We start from the raw sequence: 20,004 nt of genomic DNA on the forward strand, positions 1-20,004 counted from the left end.
CACAGAAGATTCTTCAGGCTGCTTGCAATACTATTGTCAGCCATCTTGATAAAGAAATAACTATAATCAAATAATGTAGTTTTTACAGGCACAGGAACCTCAGCCTAAAAGCATGAACTTGACCACCAAATGATTTGCAGTACGCATATATATAACCCAAAGTATGTACAGCACTAAAATACATACTTCTGGACAAAATGGTTGCAATCTTTATAATTCACAAAACTATTGAATATGTATGTAACATACAGCCGCCCCCAAATCACCGAAGTGATAGTTTCATCTATCACCCATTGCTAGGGTATATTGGTCAAAACCCATCTTAGCTACTATGACAAGTAGCTTCAAGAAGCATTCAAACAGGTTCAAGGACTGGAAAAAGGATCATCAGAGAATGGAAATAAAGACAATAAGGAATGAGTGTCATTTTTTTTTTCCTGTGGGCACTCTGGCACACATTAAAAATGAAATTCTGTTGAAATGTGTACATACGCATAACACACATATAGATATGCTATATACATATACATATACACATATACATACATACATATATATATATATATATATATATATATATATATATATATATATATATACACCTATGCCCTAACATATTAATACATATAAATATAAATCTTGAATACATAGCAGAAACAGGAAGCTTGGGAGTTCACAAGGCTGATTCTCTATGGAACAAAACTGGCTGAATCTGGATGTTCTGCTTCGGATATCACGAAGCTTAAAAGAAGCTTAAAAGATGGTAGAATTTGTGAAGTTGTTTTCAGAATCTCAAAGCGCAACACAAGAGTCTTAAATTCCAAAATGAATTTGAGTATCAGGTAAAAAAAAAAAGCTCTAGATTAAAAGCAGATTAATAACAGAGCCTATTTCTTAGGGTAATGATGAGCTCCCCTTGCTGAATATGATAAGGCAAGAGCTTATACAATCATCTAAGGCATATGCTTTAATATGGATTCACTAAGCAGTGGTAGGACTCAATATTAATAGTCCCTCAAAGTCTAGGTTTCTAGTCTAATTAAATGTAATTAAATGTTTTCCCATAAAAGTTATGATTTATTAGATAAGCTGCTTGTGATGGCTTTTGTACTATACTGGGATATAAAAAGAGCTTCATATCTTTCTATCTTAGGTTTGTATCTTCCAGTTAAGGAGAAAGCCCAGAATCATGACTTCAATCTCATTGAATGTTGTCTGAATCTATTAAACTCTATACATCTTGTGCTTGCTATTATATTCACAGTGATGACATCCCCATTACAGGTCACTTCTTAGAAACGGCTGGAAACACTAAGAACTACAAATGCTTTACAAGATTACAAAACAGCATTGACAGAATTAAGATTTCTAATTCCTAATTTGTCTCTTCCCTGAGGCATCTTCCTCTCCTATGAAATTTGCTACATATATCACTTCACCTCATTTTATATTCATCCACCACAGAGAAGCTATTGACATCCGTTACATGGCCTGCCCCAAGAGAGCTGCTGTACTTCTTTATAATTTGTCTTTAGAAGACTTGAAAAGTCCATATTCCTCTCCCAGTTAGTCATATCTCACAGCAGCCATTTTGTCAAGCTACAAGGAACTACTAGGATATTCTGTCCCAATGCTGGGACAGACAGAATGCTTTCTACCTTCTCTTTTCTCCCAAACAACTTCTTTCAACTCTACAATGTACAACTAAATCTACTCTATAACTCCCAAATCGACAAACAGATATTTGAATTTGCTTTTATCTTATTTCTTCTCCAATGTGTAATTTATATTATAAACTCGAGAGCAAGGCCTGCGCCATATGGAAGCTTCTCTAACAGCTCTGGATCTAACAGCTTTGAAAACAAGTAAGCGTGTTTTAACTAAAGAACTCATACTTCTGCATATTTGTGGTACATGTTGGCAATCTTAATAAAGGTATGTACTGACTGGGTTTTCTAATTTGCTGTTCATCAATGTTATTGTTTTTGCTTTTATGATTTTACTTGAGCTAGGTTTTATGCTAGCCTCATGGCAGCCTTTAGTGGCATAGAAAAGCAAGACAGATATTTAGAACAAAACAAGAAAAGGTAGGGTTTTTTTCCCCCCATTAAGTGAGCATTGAGGCTCTCAGGTAACTGAATTTTGCAACCAGTTAACTCCACTATACCCACCCCATACACAGTATTATGGTCCTGGCAATTAAAATTCAATGGGCCATCTGCTGAAGTATTTAACATCACAGAGGAAGGACTGGGTTCAGATTCACTCTTGACTATTTAGGGAAGATTTGCATGGAAGGCGATACATCCTTAATGATGCAACTTGGACAGACCATAATGAACATGTGTTTTATGACCTCCCCCTGTGCTAGACTCAAACCTCTGAAACTTGATTAGTTTGTATTCCCCGAGCTCAGTGTTTTTCCAACAGTAATTTCTGGTTATAACTGCTTGTGTGGACATTTTTGGAGCCCAAGAAGCAGCAAAGCAGAATTACCTGACATAGACCTGTTACTGATTCATATTAAACACAAATAAGTCCCGTGAGAATTTACAGGCTGCTGAGGCCCTGTCCTGAGAGCCTGAAACAGTGCCAGAACTGTAAATACCACCAAGACACTAATGAATTATACTAGTGTAAATCACGACCCATCAATCCACCAGGAAGAGAAAACCAATCTAGCATGTTCTGTGGCTTGTTGGGCATCAAGTGGATGTTAGTTGTGACCTATTGGGTTGGATATTTGTTGAAAAAATCAGGTTGCTAAGGCATTTGTTCAAGAATCAATACAATAGATGCTTTCTTCTATATAGATAGATAGATAGATAGATAGATAGATAGATAGATAGATAGATAGATAGATGATAGATGATAGATAGATAAAAATTGCAGATCATGCAGAGAAAATATCTTCTTGTATGCACAGAGAGATGGATACATTCATTGCTATCAATCCAACATTGTGGTATTCAGTCCCACAACCAAGAGCCTATCAGAACACCACAACATTTTTGGAGTCCCCTGAAATGACGAAGGAAAACCCACTCTCTCAGATGAATCAAGTGTGAAAAGCATCAGTCTATCAAAGCTACATGTTCAGATGGAAAACAAGCATCTTCCAGAACAGCTGATGCACAGAAAGCATTTCATAGAATAGGGACAGCTGTGGCTGAATGCAGTTAAAGCTGACAAGAGTTACACAAACTGGGCACAATCTGCACATCTGGTACAATTTCTAAAAAACGAACCCAGTACATTGTTTAATGTTAGATGCAGAATTCAACTTTCCGTGAATCTGTTTGTATCTGAGGGGGTAAAGGAGAGTTGTTTTACCCTTTATGAATAAACTGCCACTTAAAAGTCGCAGAAAGCAAACAAAAGAGGCTAGATCAGATTAAATTCTGTCATTATTATAATCTCTAGTTTTAACAAAAGAAAACTTTTTGTCGTAGCTCAGCAATTCATGGGTTGAGTACACCCATTGTAGTTTGTTTGGTTTCGTCTCACCATAATGTGGAACAACACTCCTCCCCCCTCAATTATAGTTCCTTCTGTATGTAAACAAGCCACAGTTTAGCTCTGTGTGATCCATGTAATAGCAGTTTGATTTGGACTTCCCATGTGATATGAATCTAGCTTCCAATTTGTCAGTGCTTAGCGCTGGTGTCGAGACCTTGTCCAATGGGAGCTTATGCAAACCTGTTAAGTAAATTGTAACTTCAACATGCTACAGAACAGGCCAGTGAAAACGTTAAGTATTTCATTTGGCCAGGAGGGATTATGGAAAGGCCCTCTTAATTACTCTGATGACAATGCCTCCCTTTTCCTTCTGACCACAGCTTTCCTTGCTTGTAGCAAGTCTCAGTAGCAGCAAGTTCTCCTGGCTTTCCCAGCAATGCCCAGAATTGAGTTACAAAGCATTAAGACGGCAGAGAAAAAATACTCTCTGTGACAATTTTTCCAGCAGTCCTTACTGGCTGAGTGATTGCTACACACAGCACAATGCATTCCACCAAGGACAAAAAAAAAAAAAAAAAGAGAAAGAAACGGCATTCAAGTTGCCCTTCACAGATTTCCAGGTGTTTGGATGTTATTTATTCCTCTGAGTTGCAAGTCATTCCAGGATGTCACAGCCAAATGAGTCACTGCAGACTTACCTCCAGGCAGTCATTAAAAAGGAACAGGGTGACCTGTTCTCCTCTGTCACAGAGGTCATCCCCAAGTGCAACCGTTTCCAGGCGCTGAATTAGACAGCGGTGAGACGACAAGAGGTTAGCCTATTGGGCATAGGAGAAGCTCATTAAAAAAGAAAAGTTGGGAGGTTGCTGCATCACCAAGAAATAATGATAAAAAGTAGAGAATCTTTCTTTTATCACAGGACACACAAATTGTTATTGCAGCATAGCGCACCTAATAAGGGTCCTTATACATGGAATAAAGCCTCATTCTTAGGTAAGGAGTATATTGGATTTCTCAGGATTTGGACCCCAGTGGTGGGGCTGGAAAATGCTGATGGGGGCTCCCCTTCTTTCTCCCTAAAGTGAGAGAACAGGAAGAGTCGGAGTGGGGAGATTTAATAGAGCTGGTGGGTCTGACATGTCCAGAGATTACAGATAATGATGGAAAAAGCAGACTTTGATGGTTACCTGAGTCAAACCGGCAAACAATGAGCAGGATAAGATTCCTACAGGCTCACTGAACCATTTTGCTGATTGACCGATAAAGGTAACCATGTTTGTTCTAGGCTAAATGTTCTACAACAGAAACTAACACGGTGAGCAAGGGATCTTATATTACCTAGGATCTTTTTTGACCTTACTGAGCCTGAGGGTCTCTACAGTTTGAGTTTGGATATAAGCCCTACTTGGCTTCTTTGGGTAGCCAGGTGGAATGAGTTGTTGGCAATCAGAGAAATGTTAATACTTATTTGAAGGAGGAGTAATGCCACTTCCTCCCTTAGAGGAAATTGAAGCAGCTCTCCTGGATCCAGCAGTTTTGAGGGAAAGTACTTGAGAAAGTGGTGGCCACTCAGCCCAAGAGAATCCTAGAGAAAATCGGGGTTCATACCCAGATATGGGATTGGGTTGGCTTGGCCCACTATGTTGACAAGCCTTATTGAAAAGGCAGCACCTTTGCTTTGATACCATTAACTACCATATCTTCTCACCTGTGAAAGTTGGAAACACTATTCTGCAGTGATTCTGCCCCTACCTGAGGAGGCAATTTTGGCATGTCACTATGGAGTAACAGATGTCAATGCCTTGGTTACCCAGGGGTTTGGTGCTCTCCCCTATGCTAATCTATATAAAGCCACTGAGGTACATCAGTAGATGATGAATTGACTTCAGAATGCTGATGAAACTCAGCTGTATATTATTACCCGGGTCATGCTGAAGATTTATCTATTGTATCCTGCTCTAATCAATCTGATTCCACAGAAAGCTTGAATCAGCGTCTGATGGCTGTTACGGTATATTGTCTGAATGGAAAAATAAGCTTAGATTTAATACCTCCAAGATTTAGCTACTGTACCTTAGTCAGCCTCTAAAAATATTGCTCCCGGTTGGGCTTTCTTTGCAGGATTCCAGAGTATGACTTGGGTCTCCTCCTGACCCATGCACACACTACTTAACAGACCTGAAAGCCATGGGGCGTCTTTCTCCAGCTTTGGAAGTTGCCTACTTATAAGCCTACCTGGACCTAGATATTCTGGTGTTAAGTTATTCACGTCTTGATCACCGTCAGTTAAATTATCATACTCTGCCGTACTTGGGGAAGGCTTTGAAGATGGACCAAAATCTACATTTTGTCTCAAATGTGACAATAAGATTACTACCGTGTTTCCCCCAAAATAAGCCCTCCCTGAATATAAACCCTCCCCTGAAAATAAGCCCTCCCCGAAAATATTTAAACACATGCGCAGCCGGTCCCCGCCATTTCCTCTGGTTAGGGGTAGGGAGACAGAGCTGGAAATCAGGTAAGATGGCAAGAGGAGCCCCGTCTTTCTCCAAGTGCCCCAAAATAATAAGACTTCCCCGAAAATAAGGCTAAGCGCTTATTTCAGGGTTCAAAAAAATATAAGACAGGGTCTTATTTTCAAGGAAACACAGTAGTGACTCAGGTCTGTTCCTGCAGGATAAAAACTGTCCTAAAGTTGCTGCATTGGCTACTGATAGACCTTTGACTCAATTCAAAAGGCTAGTAATGACCTACAAAAATTTCAGATAGCAAAGGACTGAGTTTCCTCAAACTCAGCTTTGTCGAGCTCGAATTTGACATATGTGTAGCCATTTTATTTAGCTCTCTATTATACTCATTTATTCCTTTTCTTTCTCTTTACTACGTAAGGGGGGTTTTCGGGCTCGCCACATTCTTAAGGTAGGGGGAAGGAAGGAGCGAATAGATAGTGAGGATTGTTTTGGCTAGGTGACTTTCTTTCCTGTGGGAATAGAGGCTGCTCCTCGTGAGAATGGAAGGCGAAGTTTGAAGACACCGGGCAATGTGGATTGAGTGTTTATTGGAGAACATGACTTTTGAGGGATGTTTCTAATTTACAATATTATGTGGTGTAATTCCGGTTTGTGTCAGATCCGGAATTACAACAGACTTTGCCAATTTGATGCCTACCTAAATAAAAGGAATTTGTTTTGGAAGATGGACTTTGCCTATTTCTTTTTGAATGGATGTCATCACTTGGAAACCTGACAACTTTCTTGAATCCAGTGATGACCTCTCAGAAAAGCCTGTTACCAGACTTTGGGGGAAATGGATTACAGACCTAGGCTAGTTTCCACAGTTTAAAGCACTCTACTTCGAGGTTTTGAAAGGTTCCCAACTCTCCATTTAGATTATTGAGAACTATAGGTAGTCCTCTAGTTACAACAGCAGTTGGGACCAAGATTGCCAACACTAAGCAATGAATGCAGTCATAAAACATGACATCACATGACTGCATTGCTTAGCCATGACAATCCAGGCTGTCCCAGTTGCTTTCATAATCCAAGAAGTGCAGGTCATTAAGCGGGAAGTGGCAGGAGTCCCAAGTGAGGAGCACAGTGGTGTCTCTGGACCATGCTGAACCTCCTCCCATCAATGCCATTTGGAGATAAGTTCAGTTGTTTTGGGAAGTGTATCCTCCCAAGCAGTAGCATTTGAGGAATCCTGGCCATAGTCTGCTCTGGGGCAAGAAAAGAGGAATGTTTGCTAGCGTTTCCACATACAGTTTTGCATATCCATAGCACTGGGAAGTGGCAACGCGGAAGATCCTTGTTATTTTGAGGAGTTTAATGACATAATTTTGATTTCCTCTTCATGTTAAGAAAAGTCTAGAAGTTAAGCTAAGCTAACCTGCTGCTTTTTCCCCCTCTTGCTTACTGAATAAAAAAGAAGGGGAGGGGGGGGAATCTTCACATAGCAGCAAACCTGCAAAAATCTCAAGCTTTCAATTCCCATCCCAGAGTCAGGTGCCACCCAATCAAAGTCAGGCCTTGCAGACTCTTGACCGTAGCAGGGCCATGAAGTCACAGTGCCAGGTTTTGATAAACACCTTGAGGTTATGGTTGATTGTGTGGGAAGTTTTTATACAGAACCTAGCATTGGGTACTGTGGAACCTAAGGCACCTCTACTGTCATTATTAAGATGTTCCCCGTAGCATGTAAGCGGTTTGGGTATTATCTTGCTTGGACTGTTATGTTTTTAAATCTGTTTCCTTAAAACTTAAAATCCCTTTATTTACTGTTGTGCTTCTTGTCTCTGGATCCAAAAGAACCAATTGCCTGGACACCTGATCCCTCCTGACGCTTGGCAAAACACACTGAGAATAGGAAGGCATGTCCCACAATCACCATAGCAACCATTGTGCGTGTTCACTACTTGTTCTCAATATTCCAAATTTGGAATCATGGCACCTCTTTTACTCTCCATTTTGCTCAAATTCACCATTGCATTTTTAAAAATATAATGGAGTACTAAACCATTACTTACCGGGCAACCATCTACTTCATAAACAACATCAAAAATCTGTCTTTGACCTTCAGTCTTCCTTTTGTCTTCATTAATGTGTCTAGAAGAGGGAAAAAAAGTTTGAGAAAACGCTGGTGAAAAATGTGCGACAATATAACATGCAAAAAGCAGCAGGCCCCACACTTGAGAAACTCTTTAAGCTGATTTTTTATTGAAAAAGTTTTCAAATACAAATTTTTCCCCTTTTTTTTTTTTTTTTTTCCTTCCCCCCCTCCTCCCTAACCCCCCTTCGCCACCCATCCCCCCCGCGACTTCTTCACACCAAAAACCTAATTCATAACAGATTACATAATATTTTACCATCGCCTTACTCTCTCCTCTATATACTGACCCTTACTTACTAAAAATATTATTAATATTATTACTTTCCCCTTTTACCATACATTTCAAAAAAAAAAAAAAGCAGTCTGCTATAACATTATATGATAACTTCTAGTTTAACAGAATATTATTATAACTCCCAATTTAGCAATAATCTACCCTTTTTGTCCTCCCCAAAACTTATATCTATGTATTGTTACAACATTTCAAAGCAACCTTCCACTTTAAGACTGTATAATAAATCCTACTTTAACATTTATTCTTTGTGTATATTAATATAACATTTCAAAGCAGCCTTCCACATAAGTCCTAATTTAACTATTCAACTCTGTCCATTTCCTCCACTACCCTAAATATATCACTTAAACATCCCTTTTCTTAAGCTAATCCATCAGTGGACTAACATATTTCCACCCACTTTCCTACAAAATTACCATACACAACAATTCTTAATATCTACAATCCACTGCCCACTCTGCTAATATATATATATATATATACATATATTCCGGAACTCTTTAAGCTGATGATGGAACAAGATTAAGTTGCCTGGCTGCTCTCTGCTTTCTATTTTAAAATATGAGATTCAATGAACCTTCCATGGAACAGATCATTCAGGATTAATTTGAGTGATTTCATTCACTGATTATTCTTTAGGTTTCACTCCTTCAAGTTATACAGAAAACATACCCAAGTATCTTAAGAAATGATATTCTCCTCATGACTAACGGGAAGACTTTTATGAAATAAGGTACCCCTCATTACACTAAATGATAGAGATTAGAAATTGTGAGTTTCCAGGAAAACTTAAGAAGGTCCTTATCTTCAACCTGACTCTAAGGTTTACTTGAACTGAAGCGCAGTTAGCAGCTACTCACAAATATCAAAATGATAGCCACCTACAGCTTCTAAAATATAAGGAAGGAGTTATCAGTGCGCAGATCTTGCTGATGCATTCCATATACTGTATTTTTCGGAGTATAAGACGCACTGGAGTATAAGACGCACCTTAGTTTTTGGGGAGGAAAATAAAAAAAAAAGCTGCTTGGTGGGTGGATTGGCCTCCCAAATACCCCCAATCAGCTGTTCCCAGTGATAAATTTTAGCAACATGTTCTTTGGTTGTGAGCTCTGTGCCTTGCTTTTTTTTTCTGCCTCTGAAACTTCTGAAACTCTGTTTCAGAAAAAACTTTTTTTTCTGCCTCTGAAAGCCTCCGAAACAGAGCTTCAGAAAAAAAGCTTGGAGATTTTTTTTCCTGAAGCTTCTTTCAGAGGCTTTTATTTTGAAGGACTATCTGTACTCTGTTCAATCTCCTTTCTTTGGTATTGGTATGTAGATTAAACTCTTCCGATCTGTTGGTTATTGTGTCATTCTCCAGATTTTTTAATATAGTTTGGTTAGATCCTTTACTGATTCTTCTTTTGTTGCTTGCCACATTATTTTAGATAAAAGCCTTTCTGAGGCTTTTTTTCTTCTTTCAGAGGCTTCTTTCAGCCTCTGAAATCTCCATTCGGGAGGCTGGGCGGGACTACATTAGGAGTATAAGACCCACCCAGATTTTCTCCCTCTTTTTTGGGGGAAAAAGGTGCATCTTATACTCCGAAAAATACTGTAGCTATTAGGCAATGAACTCAATGCATATTCCTTCCAAGATAATTTATAAGGGTATGCGTAAAATAAAAAAACAAACAATTTTAGGTTTGAAGCCATCAAGTATTCAAAGTCCTATAAATCCATTTCAGGTTGGCTTTAGTTAAACAAAAACAAAATCCAGAAAAAAAATACGTTCTTCCGTCTTTCAGTCAAAACCTGATAGGACCTTGGGGTGATTTTTCAAGATGAATACGAAAAGCCATGTCCCTCAAATCCCCATTTGGCCTCTCTGCTGATCCACCCGTTTCCAATCTTCTAATACAGGGGTCCCCAACCCCTGGACCACAGCCCATTCGGAACCAGGATGTGAAAGCTGTGGGTGAGCACATGTGCCTGTGCAGCTCCATTTGTGTGACCAGCTCAAATTTTGTGCGAATGGCAGGCGTGCATGCCTACCGCTTGTGCAAATGGAGCTTCGTACGCGAGGCTGCTGCTCACAGAACCATCCCCTCTCCACCCCTGCTGGTCCAGAAAGCCAGAAAGGTTAGGGAAAGGCATACTAAGAGCTCTCCCACCCACCCTCTTTTCCACTCAGTCACCGTGCATCCGTTCCTTCCTGCAATGGTCCAGGTATAGCATATCCCACCAGCTTGCTCATCTTCTCTCTCCTCCTTCCCATGGCTGCCTAATAACTGCATACATCATCACCAAGGAAACTTCCCAGTCTCAGCTTTTTTTCCCTATGACCGCCCCCCACTCCCTAGCTTGACATTTCTGCCTTCTGTTCTCCGGTTCGTATTCAAAACAAACTAATATTTTGCTGCAGGAACCCAACCCCTCAAAGTCCTATGTTCTGCACACAGAATGGTTTGGACCCAGAATGTTTTGAACATCGCTAATCATGTGTTATATTAATTTTGAGACTAGCATCAGCTAGAGTCATCTGTCTTACGTCATCACTTCCTTTAACGACTCAATAGCGCTCTCTAGGGTGGTCTTGTCAGGATTGTCTTCTGTGGTATGTTTCTTGAGATCTGCAACAAGGAAAGATTGAAACTGAGCAACTGTGCATAATAACATTCCACAGGATACCCTAAATAATGGATATTTCTGAGAGTCTGTCACCACAGAAATCTCTGTACTTGAATTCAAGAGTTTAGCAATTGAAATTAGCTTGCTGATGAGGCAGAAATCTTACAACCGTAGCTGTTCAGCTATTGACTTTGAAGGCACACACTTATTTTTATTATTTTCCTAAGTGGAAGAAAATTGAAATATTTACCAAATGCAATTTGATCTCACTCCCGGGGCGGTGGGGGACGACACCTTGAGCATGGGACTACAGCAAAAACTATATCGAACCTTCTACTTTTACCTCAAAACTCGTGAAGTGAAATTTAGTAAGGTGTTCCCTCTAATCTATTGCCTAGGATTATTTTAAGCAAAAATAGGAATTGGGGAGTTATCAGTCACATGGAATATGTAAAGAAATAGAAGGAAGACCACAACACAATACAATACTGAGGATGAATGTACAATTGCAGGGTTAAAAGACAAAGCAGGACATTCACAACATGATGTTTCATTGAGCAATACAGTAGTGGCCAAAATTGTGGAAACCTTTTGGGAAAAGTGTATTTTCTAAAACAAGCTAATAACACCACTTTTTTGGGGAGTAGTACCATAAAATTATATATCAATGGAAAGATAATTTAATCAAGAATGTAATGCAATAACTTTTAGAAGGATTTGTTATTAGAATAGCAGTTACAGTATGAAGAAGAAAAGTAAAACACATAGAAAAAATGAGATATACAAAAATTATCACCATGTCAGTTAATACTTAATTGGGTAACCTTTAGCATGAATTACAACCTTACAACGTCTTCCCATGGAGTGAACCAAGTCTTTTAGTTCTGCAGCTGTTATAATGTGAAACCAAGATTGAATGATTACTTCTATTAACTGGGTTTTATTGCTGGGTCGCTTCTGACTAACAAGTTTCTTTAGTCGGCTCCATAGATTTTCAATTGGGTTAGTCTTGGCTATTCCCAGGCCATTCCAGCAGTGGAATATGATTATCTTGAAATTCCCCCAAAAAAGTGGTGTTATTAGCCATCAAACCTCAAAAATACAATTTTCCCAAAAGGTTTTCATAATTTTGGCTACTACTGTAGGCCTGCACTTTCTAGAATAAAAAAAATCCTGTTTTTTAGATGTACTTCCGAAAGTTTAAACAAACTGATTTTTACCATCATTTCTCTCTTGCAGTTAAATATTCTCCCATGTGTTTTTAACGTCAGTTTTAATGAGCAATTATGGGTGTTCACATTAAGCACATTTTTTTTATAACTAAGCCAGACTGTATTACTTTAAAATATATAATCTGATGCAAGTTAGGCCTAAATGATTATACCTGATTTAAGATAGCAATAGATTGAAGTGGCTTCTGGGTTTCTTTCTCTTTATATAACTTTTAATGTTTTATCAACGTATAAAATATAAAGAAAAATAAAAGCAAGAAATTAAGAGAAAGAAAAAGAGAGGGGGAAAGAAAACAAGAGGTACAAGGGAAGAAAGAAAAAGGACTTCCAACTCTTTATAGCGCAGTACAAGCTAACAACATTACAACTTCAACTTTTCACTTTTACACATTAATATATAACTAGCCATTTCTGTAACAATGAATCTATCTAATCGACAAAGGCAATGTTTCATTTTTTTTCACCACAAGCACAAAATCCAGAAGTGATATCCAAATAAAAAACATAAATATATATTCCCCTCTTTGAATAGAAGAATCTATTTAACCATCAGTGCTTTATCTTCCTTGCTGTTGAAATATGTCTTTCTTGATGACAAAAAACTTCAGAGCCTGCATACTAAAAGGGCATCTCAAGTAGCTGTTAAGTTACGTGCTGCTATCTATCTTAATTATGGTTCATAGACCTTACAATTAAATTAATACTGAAAATAAACATTGATTAAAACAGATTATTTACAAACGCAATAAACGTCATATGCCTGGCATCTATAAAAGATATTTTCTAGTTCATTTCTTAAGGGCGTTCACAGACCCGATTGGACTTACCTAGCGAAAATTACACCCTAAGCACGCATGCATTCGATTTATATGGCCGCCCACCTCAATGACTCTGGGTGGCTTACAACCAATAAAAAACCCAATATCAAAGGACAACAAGTCACTTGATGAGCTCTATACCACTTTGGGTTCCTCAGGCAGGTTGGCAAAACCAGGTCTTCAGGGCCTTGCAAAATGCGGGGATGATGTTCTTAAGGGAACGAGCCGCCACGGAGAAGGCCCTTCTTCTGGGTCCTGCCAGACGTACCTTCTTAGAAGACGGGACTCACAACATTCCCTGCCTTCCCACTCTAGTGGGTTGGGTGGATGTAACCGGGAAGCGACGGTCCTTCAGATAACCAGATTTGATTTGATCCTACAAATGCTAACTAATTACTTCAACCCCTAGACAAACCAGCTTCTGAACATACCATTTAGAAGAAGGGCAACACTGGGCAGTCTCTGTACTGGCCGGATAAGGAGTTCTGCCAAACTCTGGCGACCACATTCTGGTTTAGCTTGATTTATCTATTGCAAGAGAAGTTATAACATTATTTCTAGAAAGTAACCAATTTTTATTTTTTTAAAAAACAAAACAAAACTCTGCAATGTTGGTGGTTCCCACGCTTATATGCCACTGAGTTTTTAAAAAATGTAAGTTTGACATATTACATAGGTTGTTAATTGCTTATCTGGGAACCTTGCTGGAAGGTATTTACTAAATTATTATGTAAAAATGATTAAATGGGTCGTTCGAAAGCCACGTCTTTCTTCACTGCTAATTTTATTTCTCATTCCCCATTAATTATTTGAGTAGTAGGGGCTCTCTCTTTTATTACACTGTATTCATAAGAGAAAAACAGAATGCCTAAATAGATCTCATCTCTCTGATGTTGGCAAGAACAAATAAAGCAAGCAGAAAACTTTTTTTTAAAAAAAACTGAGCCAGAGGTCCAGACCAATAGTAAGAGTTGTGGCCCACCAGCGGCCAACAGAGCTGGCAGCAGATTCGGACAGTGAGGAGGTTGGGGAGGAACGTGGGCCAATCCTGGATTCTGGGGAAGGCTCAGACGAGGGCTCTGAGTCGGAGGCAGAAAGGGGGCCAAGGCCATCTGGTAGTTATGTGCTACCTCCTTGTCTGCCTCCTTGGTCTTTCTTTAAGTGCAAACAAGAAACGTTTGCCAATCTAGTTTCTTCTTCTTCTCCTTCTCCTTCTTCTCCTTCTTCTTCTTCCTCCTCCTCCTCCTTCTGCCATATCCGTCATCGGACACTGGCGATCATGTTTGCAATCCTATTTTTGTCAACAGCCGTATGAAAAAGTGCTGCTGAGTTTTGTCCAAACCAGTCCCTTAGGTTTTGAAGCCATGATGTTCTTCTTCTGCCTGGACCTCGTTTGCCTTCAATCTTTCCTTGGAGGATTAAGTGAAAGATGCCGTATTTTTCTGGGTGTCGCATCACATGTCCAAAATAATCTAACTTTCGCTTTTTAATGGCTTTGATTATTTCCCTTTGCTTTCCTAGGTGGCTTATCACCTCCTCATTTGTGATTTTGTTAACCCAGCTTATACGTAACAGTCTATCTTACATCCCTTTAAAACACATTAGGATCAAGTGCTATTTATATTTTTTACCCAAAAGTAAAGTATATAGTGCTATGCCGTCAACCTATTCTGGATTTCAAAGCTGCACCGTTTCCCCCCCTATTACAGCCACCAAGATATTATTCTAGCATATTTGTGCTTCCACGGTGCTCAAGCCTTAATTGCTTATTTCAGTTTCAAAATTGCACCTTTCGGGAGACGGATCACTCCATTAGAACCAGCAGATGAATACTTGCCTTTAAGAAAGCATGAAACCTGGGCTTCTGCTTTTCACACTTGGTAATGGTTTCCTTGCTCATTTCAAAGAAGTTCACAAAAGGAGGATATGTTTTCACCAAGTCTTTAGACTGAAAGAATCCCAAATTTTTATTTACAACATGCATGTGGTTGAAAAATTAAAATAACATCAGTGCTTCGTAGCAAGCAGTTAGAAGTTACTGTTTGCTGAAGGAGCTCTATGCTGCTGGTGAAGCTGACCTCTGCTGGTGTTAGTTAGTTAAACCTGATACTGTAACAAATACCTACACAGACAGTGTATTTGCAAAGAAAATGCATACATGCTTATACTTGCCCAAATGCTAATAAAAGCACAGGGCCGTATTTGCACATTGCCTCTGCCAATAATACCTCTAAACCAGTGGTGGGCTTCAATTTTTTTTTACTACCGGTTCTGTGGACGTGGCTTGGTGGGTGTGGCAGGGGAAGGATACTGTAAAATCTCCATTCCCACCCCACTCCAGGGGAAGGTTACAAAATCCCCATTTCCTCCTGATCAGCTGGGACTCGGGATGTAGAGAATAGATGGAGGCGGGGCCAGTCAGGATTTTTACTACCGGTTCTCCAAACTACTCAAAATTTCCACTACTGGTTCTCCAGAACTGGTCAGAACCTGCTGAAATCCACCTCTGCTCTAAACTATTCTGTAGCCTAACCTTACAGTATGTAACATCCCAGATCCTTGCAGTTCACTAAACTTTCATTCTCTTTTATTTAAAACTTTTATCTCAAAAGAAATATCAGCAACTGCCGAATTATTATTTCATGCTTACAATCAAGACCTTGCCTAAGAATCATTAGCATACAGTTGCAATCGTGCTTCTGTGGGGAATGGTTTAACTCTACTGAACACAAGTTCATGATTCAGTAAACTTAGAAGGATAAATAGGATGGGTCTACAACAATTTGCCACGGCCATCTCACCGCAGGACAACTCGCTCTGGGACAAAAGTTACATTAATATCAAAGAAATGGTGGAATAGAATCATTAAAGAAAGGATGCCAAAGGGGGAACAGAATGAAATATGAATGGCAAAAATTAAAATAATTTTTATTTATTTTAAATAAATGAAATTGTTATATCATCCTGCAGTGAGTTGTCCCATGGCGAGTTGTCCCGCAGTGAGTTGGCCATGATGAGTTGGCCGCAGCAAGTTGTCCTATTCTCTTATAGGACTGTCCCCTGTTCAAACGCTGCCTAATAATACTAATACAAAGAGCAGAGCTACACTGCATTCTCCCAATTCAAGACATAAGGCTCCTTCACATGACCAAGGGTAGAAATGAAGGGTCCACTTTAGATATAAAATAACAGCATTCATTTATAGCTAGCACAAAAACCAAAACTTACATATTTGAGTATAACATCCCCAATGCTTTGGTTTTCAGTCCAGTTTATCATAAGGTCTTCAAGGTCTTCCTAAAATAACAAAGATGACATGCTATTCATTTGCAATTATTCACAGGTCTAAACAAGCAAGCTGCATTATTGTTTGAACTTCTAAATGAAGTTTCGTTTGATGTGATGCTTGGAAGCAGGAGAGGAGGGGAAGGGGAGAGTAAGAAAAACTTTATTTTTAATATTTAATCAAGTGAACATCAAGGAGCTCCATCAGTAAGGGTGCCACAAAATAACAGTGTTACCAATACTGCATAATGCTCCAAAACAAAATTTAAGATTTAGGATCATCGGCTATTGGTGCTCAAGCAAATTGTCAAAATATTAGAAAGTTTATTTATACAAGACTTTGGGGTTGTATGCTGGAGTGTTTCAGGTGTAGGGGTGGGGCTGGAGAATCTCAGGTACAAATAGGCAATAGAAGCCATGGGTGATCTTGGGCCATTCAAAACCTTTCAACCTAATCCACTTTACAGAACTGCTGGCGCAGGGAGAAAGGCAGGAGATAAATTTAACAAAGTATGATGGCACCAGGCCCATTTCCAATTCTGCCCTTTTCTTATTTACTAATGAGATCATGACGGAATATTAAGATTTTTCCAGCGCAGCACCAGCAAGGTGTTCCGAGCAAAATAATATTCACAATATAGACTGTTTTAAAATGAGCAAAATAATATTCACAAAATAGAAAATGGTACCACCTTTATCTTAATATGTACATCAAGGATATCTGGAATACTGCCGAAGATTGTTTTGATTTCTTCTGGTGCAAGAATAGGGCCTCCAAGCTGTCCTTCCTTTTCCAAAGGGACTTGAAAGACCTGAAGGGGAGAAAAAAGTAGGTCAGCAATTTTATGAAAACCATTCGGCCAATAAACGTTCAGCTCTGGATGGAGCCGATAGCTTGGACTCTAGCCAAAGATTATAGGGTCGTTAAAAAGGGAATTACGGTAGTATTATCAAATTATACGTGGACTATGGTAGAACGACTGTATTTACATACATGCACGCACTGATGTTTTGTGTAGGCTGGTAGGTCAGACAAAACTTGATAAATTATTTCTCCCATGCTTTTTGTTCCTGTGAATCTCTCTGTCTGTCTCTTTCTCTCTCAGAAGATACTGTCCTCTAAGTCATATGTGTCAGGGTTCCAAGTAATAGACCCAATGAAATCAAAACTGTGAGGCCTGGAGTTGCTCAAAGTAAGAATTTATTAGGAATGCCATATTGGCATAGACTCTCTAGGATCCGAGGTTTTCTCCACCCAAATCAAAACCCAAAGTTCTTCACACATCTATCACATAGTCCAATCAGGTCGCAGTCCTCGTTTGGCTGCCTTTGGTCCACGCCTTCCATCCACCTGGTAGGGATGTCCTTGGCTCCCACGAGAAAGAAGGTTGTTTTGGCTAGTTTCCCCCATACTATCTCATCTCCCCTCTCACGTTCCCACAGCTGCAACCGGCCTTGCTGTGGCAGCCCTGAAGATTTCCAAAATGGTTTCAAGGCTTGTCCTTTAAACCACAGGTGTCATTTCATGCCGTATTAAAAATAAACCTTCAGAAAAAGCTGAGAGATTCAAATCCCCAACATGGGATTTAAGATTTTTGTACAAGACAGACAAACCCAACATAGGGGCACCTCAGGTTAAAACATTCACGCATGATGGACCAATGTTTCTCAACCTCAGCATCTCTAAGAAAGGTGGACTTCAACTCCCAGAATTCCCCAGCCAGCTTTGCTTTGAAGCCCACCCATCTCAAAGTTGCTGAGGTTGAGAAACACTCTTGCCAGACAGACCCCACACATCAGCTTCAATTCAAACATGCTACATTGGGGGCAGGGGGGAGAGAGATGGGTGCTAAAGACTGCTAAGATAAGCAAGATACTCAGAAATCATTACCAAATTAAAAATATAAATGAATAAATGACAGAAGCCAAAGGTACTATTTTGATAAGTGAAGCAGTTCTACTTTAGCAGCTGCCTCAATTACCATGTATGGAAGAATGAGAGGCTTCTCCCTTCTTCTTCCAAAGCCGTCATGCTCACCCCCACACCCCCATTCATTCCAGAACAGCACAGGTGATGGACCTGGAGTCAGAGAGGGAAATAAGGAAATTATCTTTCCTTTCTTCTATAATACCTAACAGGAGAATAGAATAGAATAGAATAGAATAGAATAGAATAGAATAGAATAGAATAGAATAGAATAGAATAGAATAGAATAGAATAGAATAGAATAGAATAGAATAGAATAGAATAGAATAGAATAGAATAGAATAGAATAGAATAACAGAGTTGGAAGGGACCTTGGAGTTCTTCTAGTCCAACCCCCTGCCCAGGCAGGAAACCCTACACCACTTCAGACAAATGGTTATCCAACATCTGCTTAAAATCTTCCAGTGTTGGAGCATTTACAACTTCTGGAGGCAAATTGTCCCACTGATTAATTGTTCTGTCAGGAAATTTCTCCTTAGTTCTAGGTTGCTTCTCTCCTTGATTAGTTTCCACTCATTGTTTCTTGTCCTGCCTTCAGGTGCTTTGGAGAATAGCTTAACACCCTCTTCTTTGTGGCAGCCCCTGAGATATTGGAACACTGCTCTCATGTCCCCCCTAGTCCTTCTTTTCATTAATCTAGACATACCCAGTTCCTGCAACCATTCTTCATCTGTTTTAGCCTCCAGTCCCCTAGTCATCTTTGTTGCTCTTCTCTGCACTCTTTCTAGTGTCTCAACATCTTTTTTATATCGTGGCGACCAAAACTGAATGCAATATTCCAATATTTCATGAATGCAATATTTAAGATATCTTAAAAAGTTAAATCATGGCAACTGGACCAAAGTTTATTAAAACTGAGATGTTTCGATACTCATCCTAGTAACTTCTTCAGTCAAAATGAGAATTTCGGTAGGCAGACAATTGTTAGAAAGAACCAGCTCTTGCCATACAGACTGCAAGGGGTTTCATCCCCAAAATGAAATAAAATTTTTAATAAACTGTGGTCCAGTTGCCATGATTTAAGCTTTTAAGATACTTTTGGAATCTTTTGGATTGAATCATCCCTAACTGGTTGCTGCAGTATCAGTCTTAACACAAGTCACTTAAAGCATCAATTTAAGAAACAATGCAGTAAATGAAGCAACTTACCTGGATTACAGTTGTCAGGATATCTACATAGTTGCTTTCTGTCTGATAGAGCTCCTTTGCAACCTGCCATCTGGCGGATTGCTTTATAGGAAAGGGAGATGTGTTTTTGGATGGCTTTGCGCAGGATTTGGGAGTTTCTGCGAAGGACGGAGAAATAATTATATGACACTTGTTTTTTTAAAAAAAAAATGGCAGGAAATTTACTACGGAAGCTAAGAAACGCTCTTAAAATGGAAAGTCCAATTTAAAAACTGGGACTGAGTAAAATTCTGAGTTTCAATGACTGCCCAAAACAAAGCAGCAAAAGTAACTGCAGAGGTCATCTTCAATATCATCAGGTGATTCTGTAGTTATGTCCACTACTTTCTCTCCGTGAAAATAACGGCTGACTATCATATCAACGCCGTCAGGGAAACAACTAGAGCAGGGGTCTCTAACCTTGGCAACTTTAAGCCTGGTGGACTTCAACTCCCAGAATTCCCCAGCCAGCTTGCTGGGGAATTCCACCAGTTGAAGTCCGCCAGGCTTAAAGTTGCCAAGGTTGGAGACCCCTGAACTAGATTA

The 20,004-nt window shown here is 39.4% G+C and overlaps 1 protein-coding gene across 3 annotated transcripts in view; it reads right to left on the minus strand.

The window, feature by feature from the left end:
* ECT2 (epithelial cell transforming 2) overlaps positions 1–20,004 on the minus strand; it is a 47,832-nt gene that overhangs the window by 14,363 nt on the left and 13,465 nt on the right. For all 3 annotated transcript variants that reach the window (XM_070945054.1, XM_070945052.1, XM_070945051.1), the window contains exons 11-18: positions 19,441–19,577; positions 16,997–17,116; positions 16,248–16,316; positions 14,857–14,967; positions 13,451–13,547; positions 10,890–10,971; positions 7,985–8,063; positions 4,158–4,277 (exon numbers count right to left, since the gene is read on the minus strand). In XM_070945054.1, coding sequence (XP_070801155.1) covers positions 4,158–4,277; positions 7,985–8,063; positions 10,890–10,971; positions 13,451–13,547; positions 14,857–14,967; positions 16,248–16,316; positions 16,997–17,116; positions 19,441–19,577 — 815 coding nt within the window. The remainder of the gene's footprint in view (positions 1–4,157; positions 4,278–7,984; positions 8,064–10,889; positions 10,972–13,450; positions 13,548–14,856; positions 14,968–16,247; positions 16,317–16,996; positions 17,117–19,440; positions 19,578–20,004) is intronic.

Source organism: Pituophis catenifer, unplaced genomic scaffold (assembly GCF_029215685.1).
Source record: "Pituophis catenifer annectens isolate HBS135680 unplaced genomic scaffold, rPitCat1.0.hap2 SCAF_6, whole genome shotgun sequence".
Taxonomy (NCBI): Eukaryota; Metazoa; Chordata; class Lepidosauria; order Squamata; family Colubridae; genus Pituophis; species Pituophis catenifer.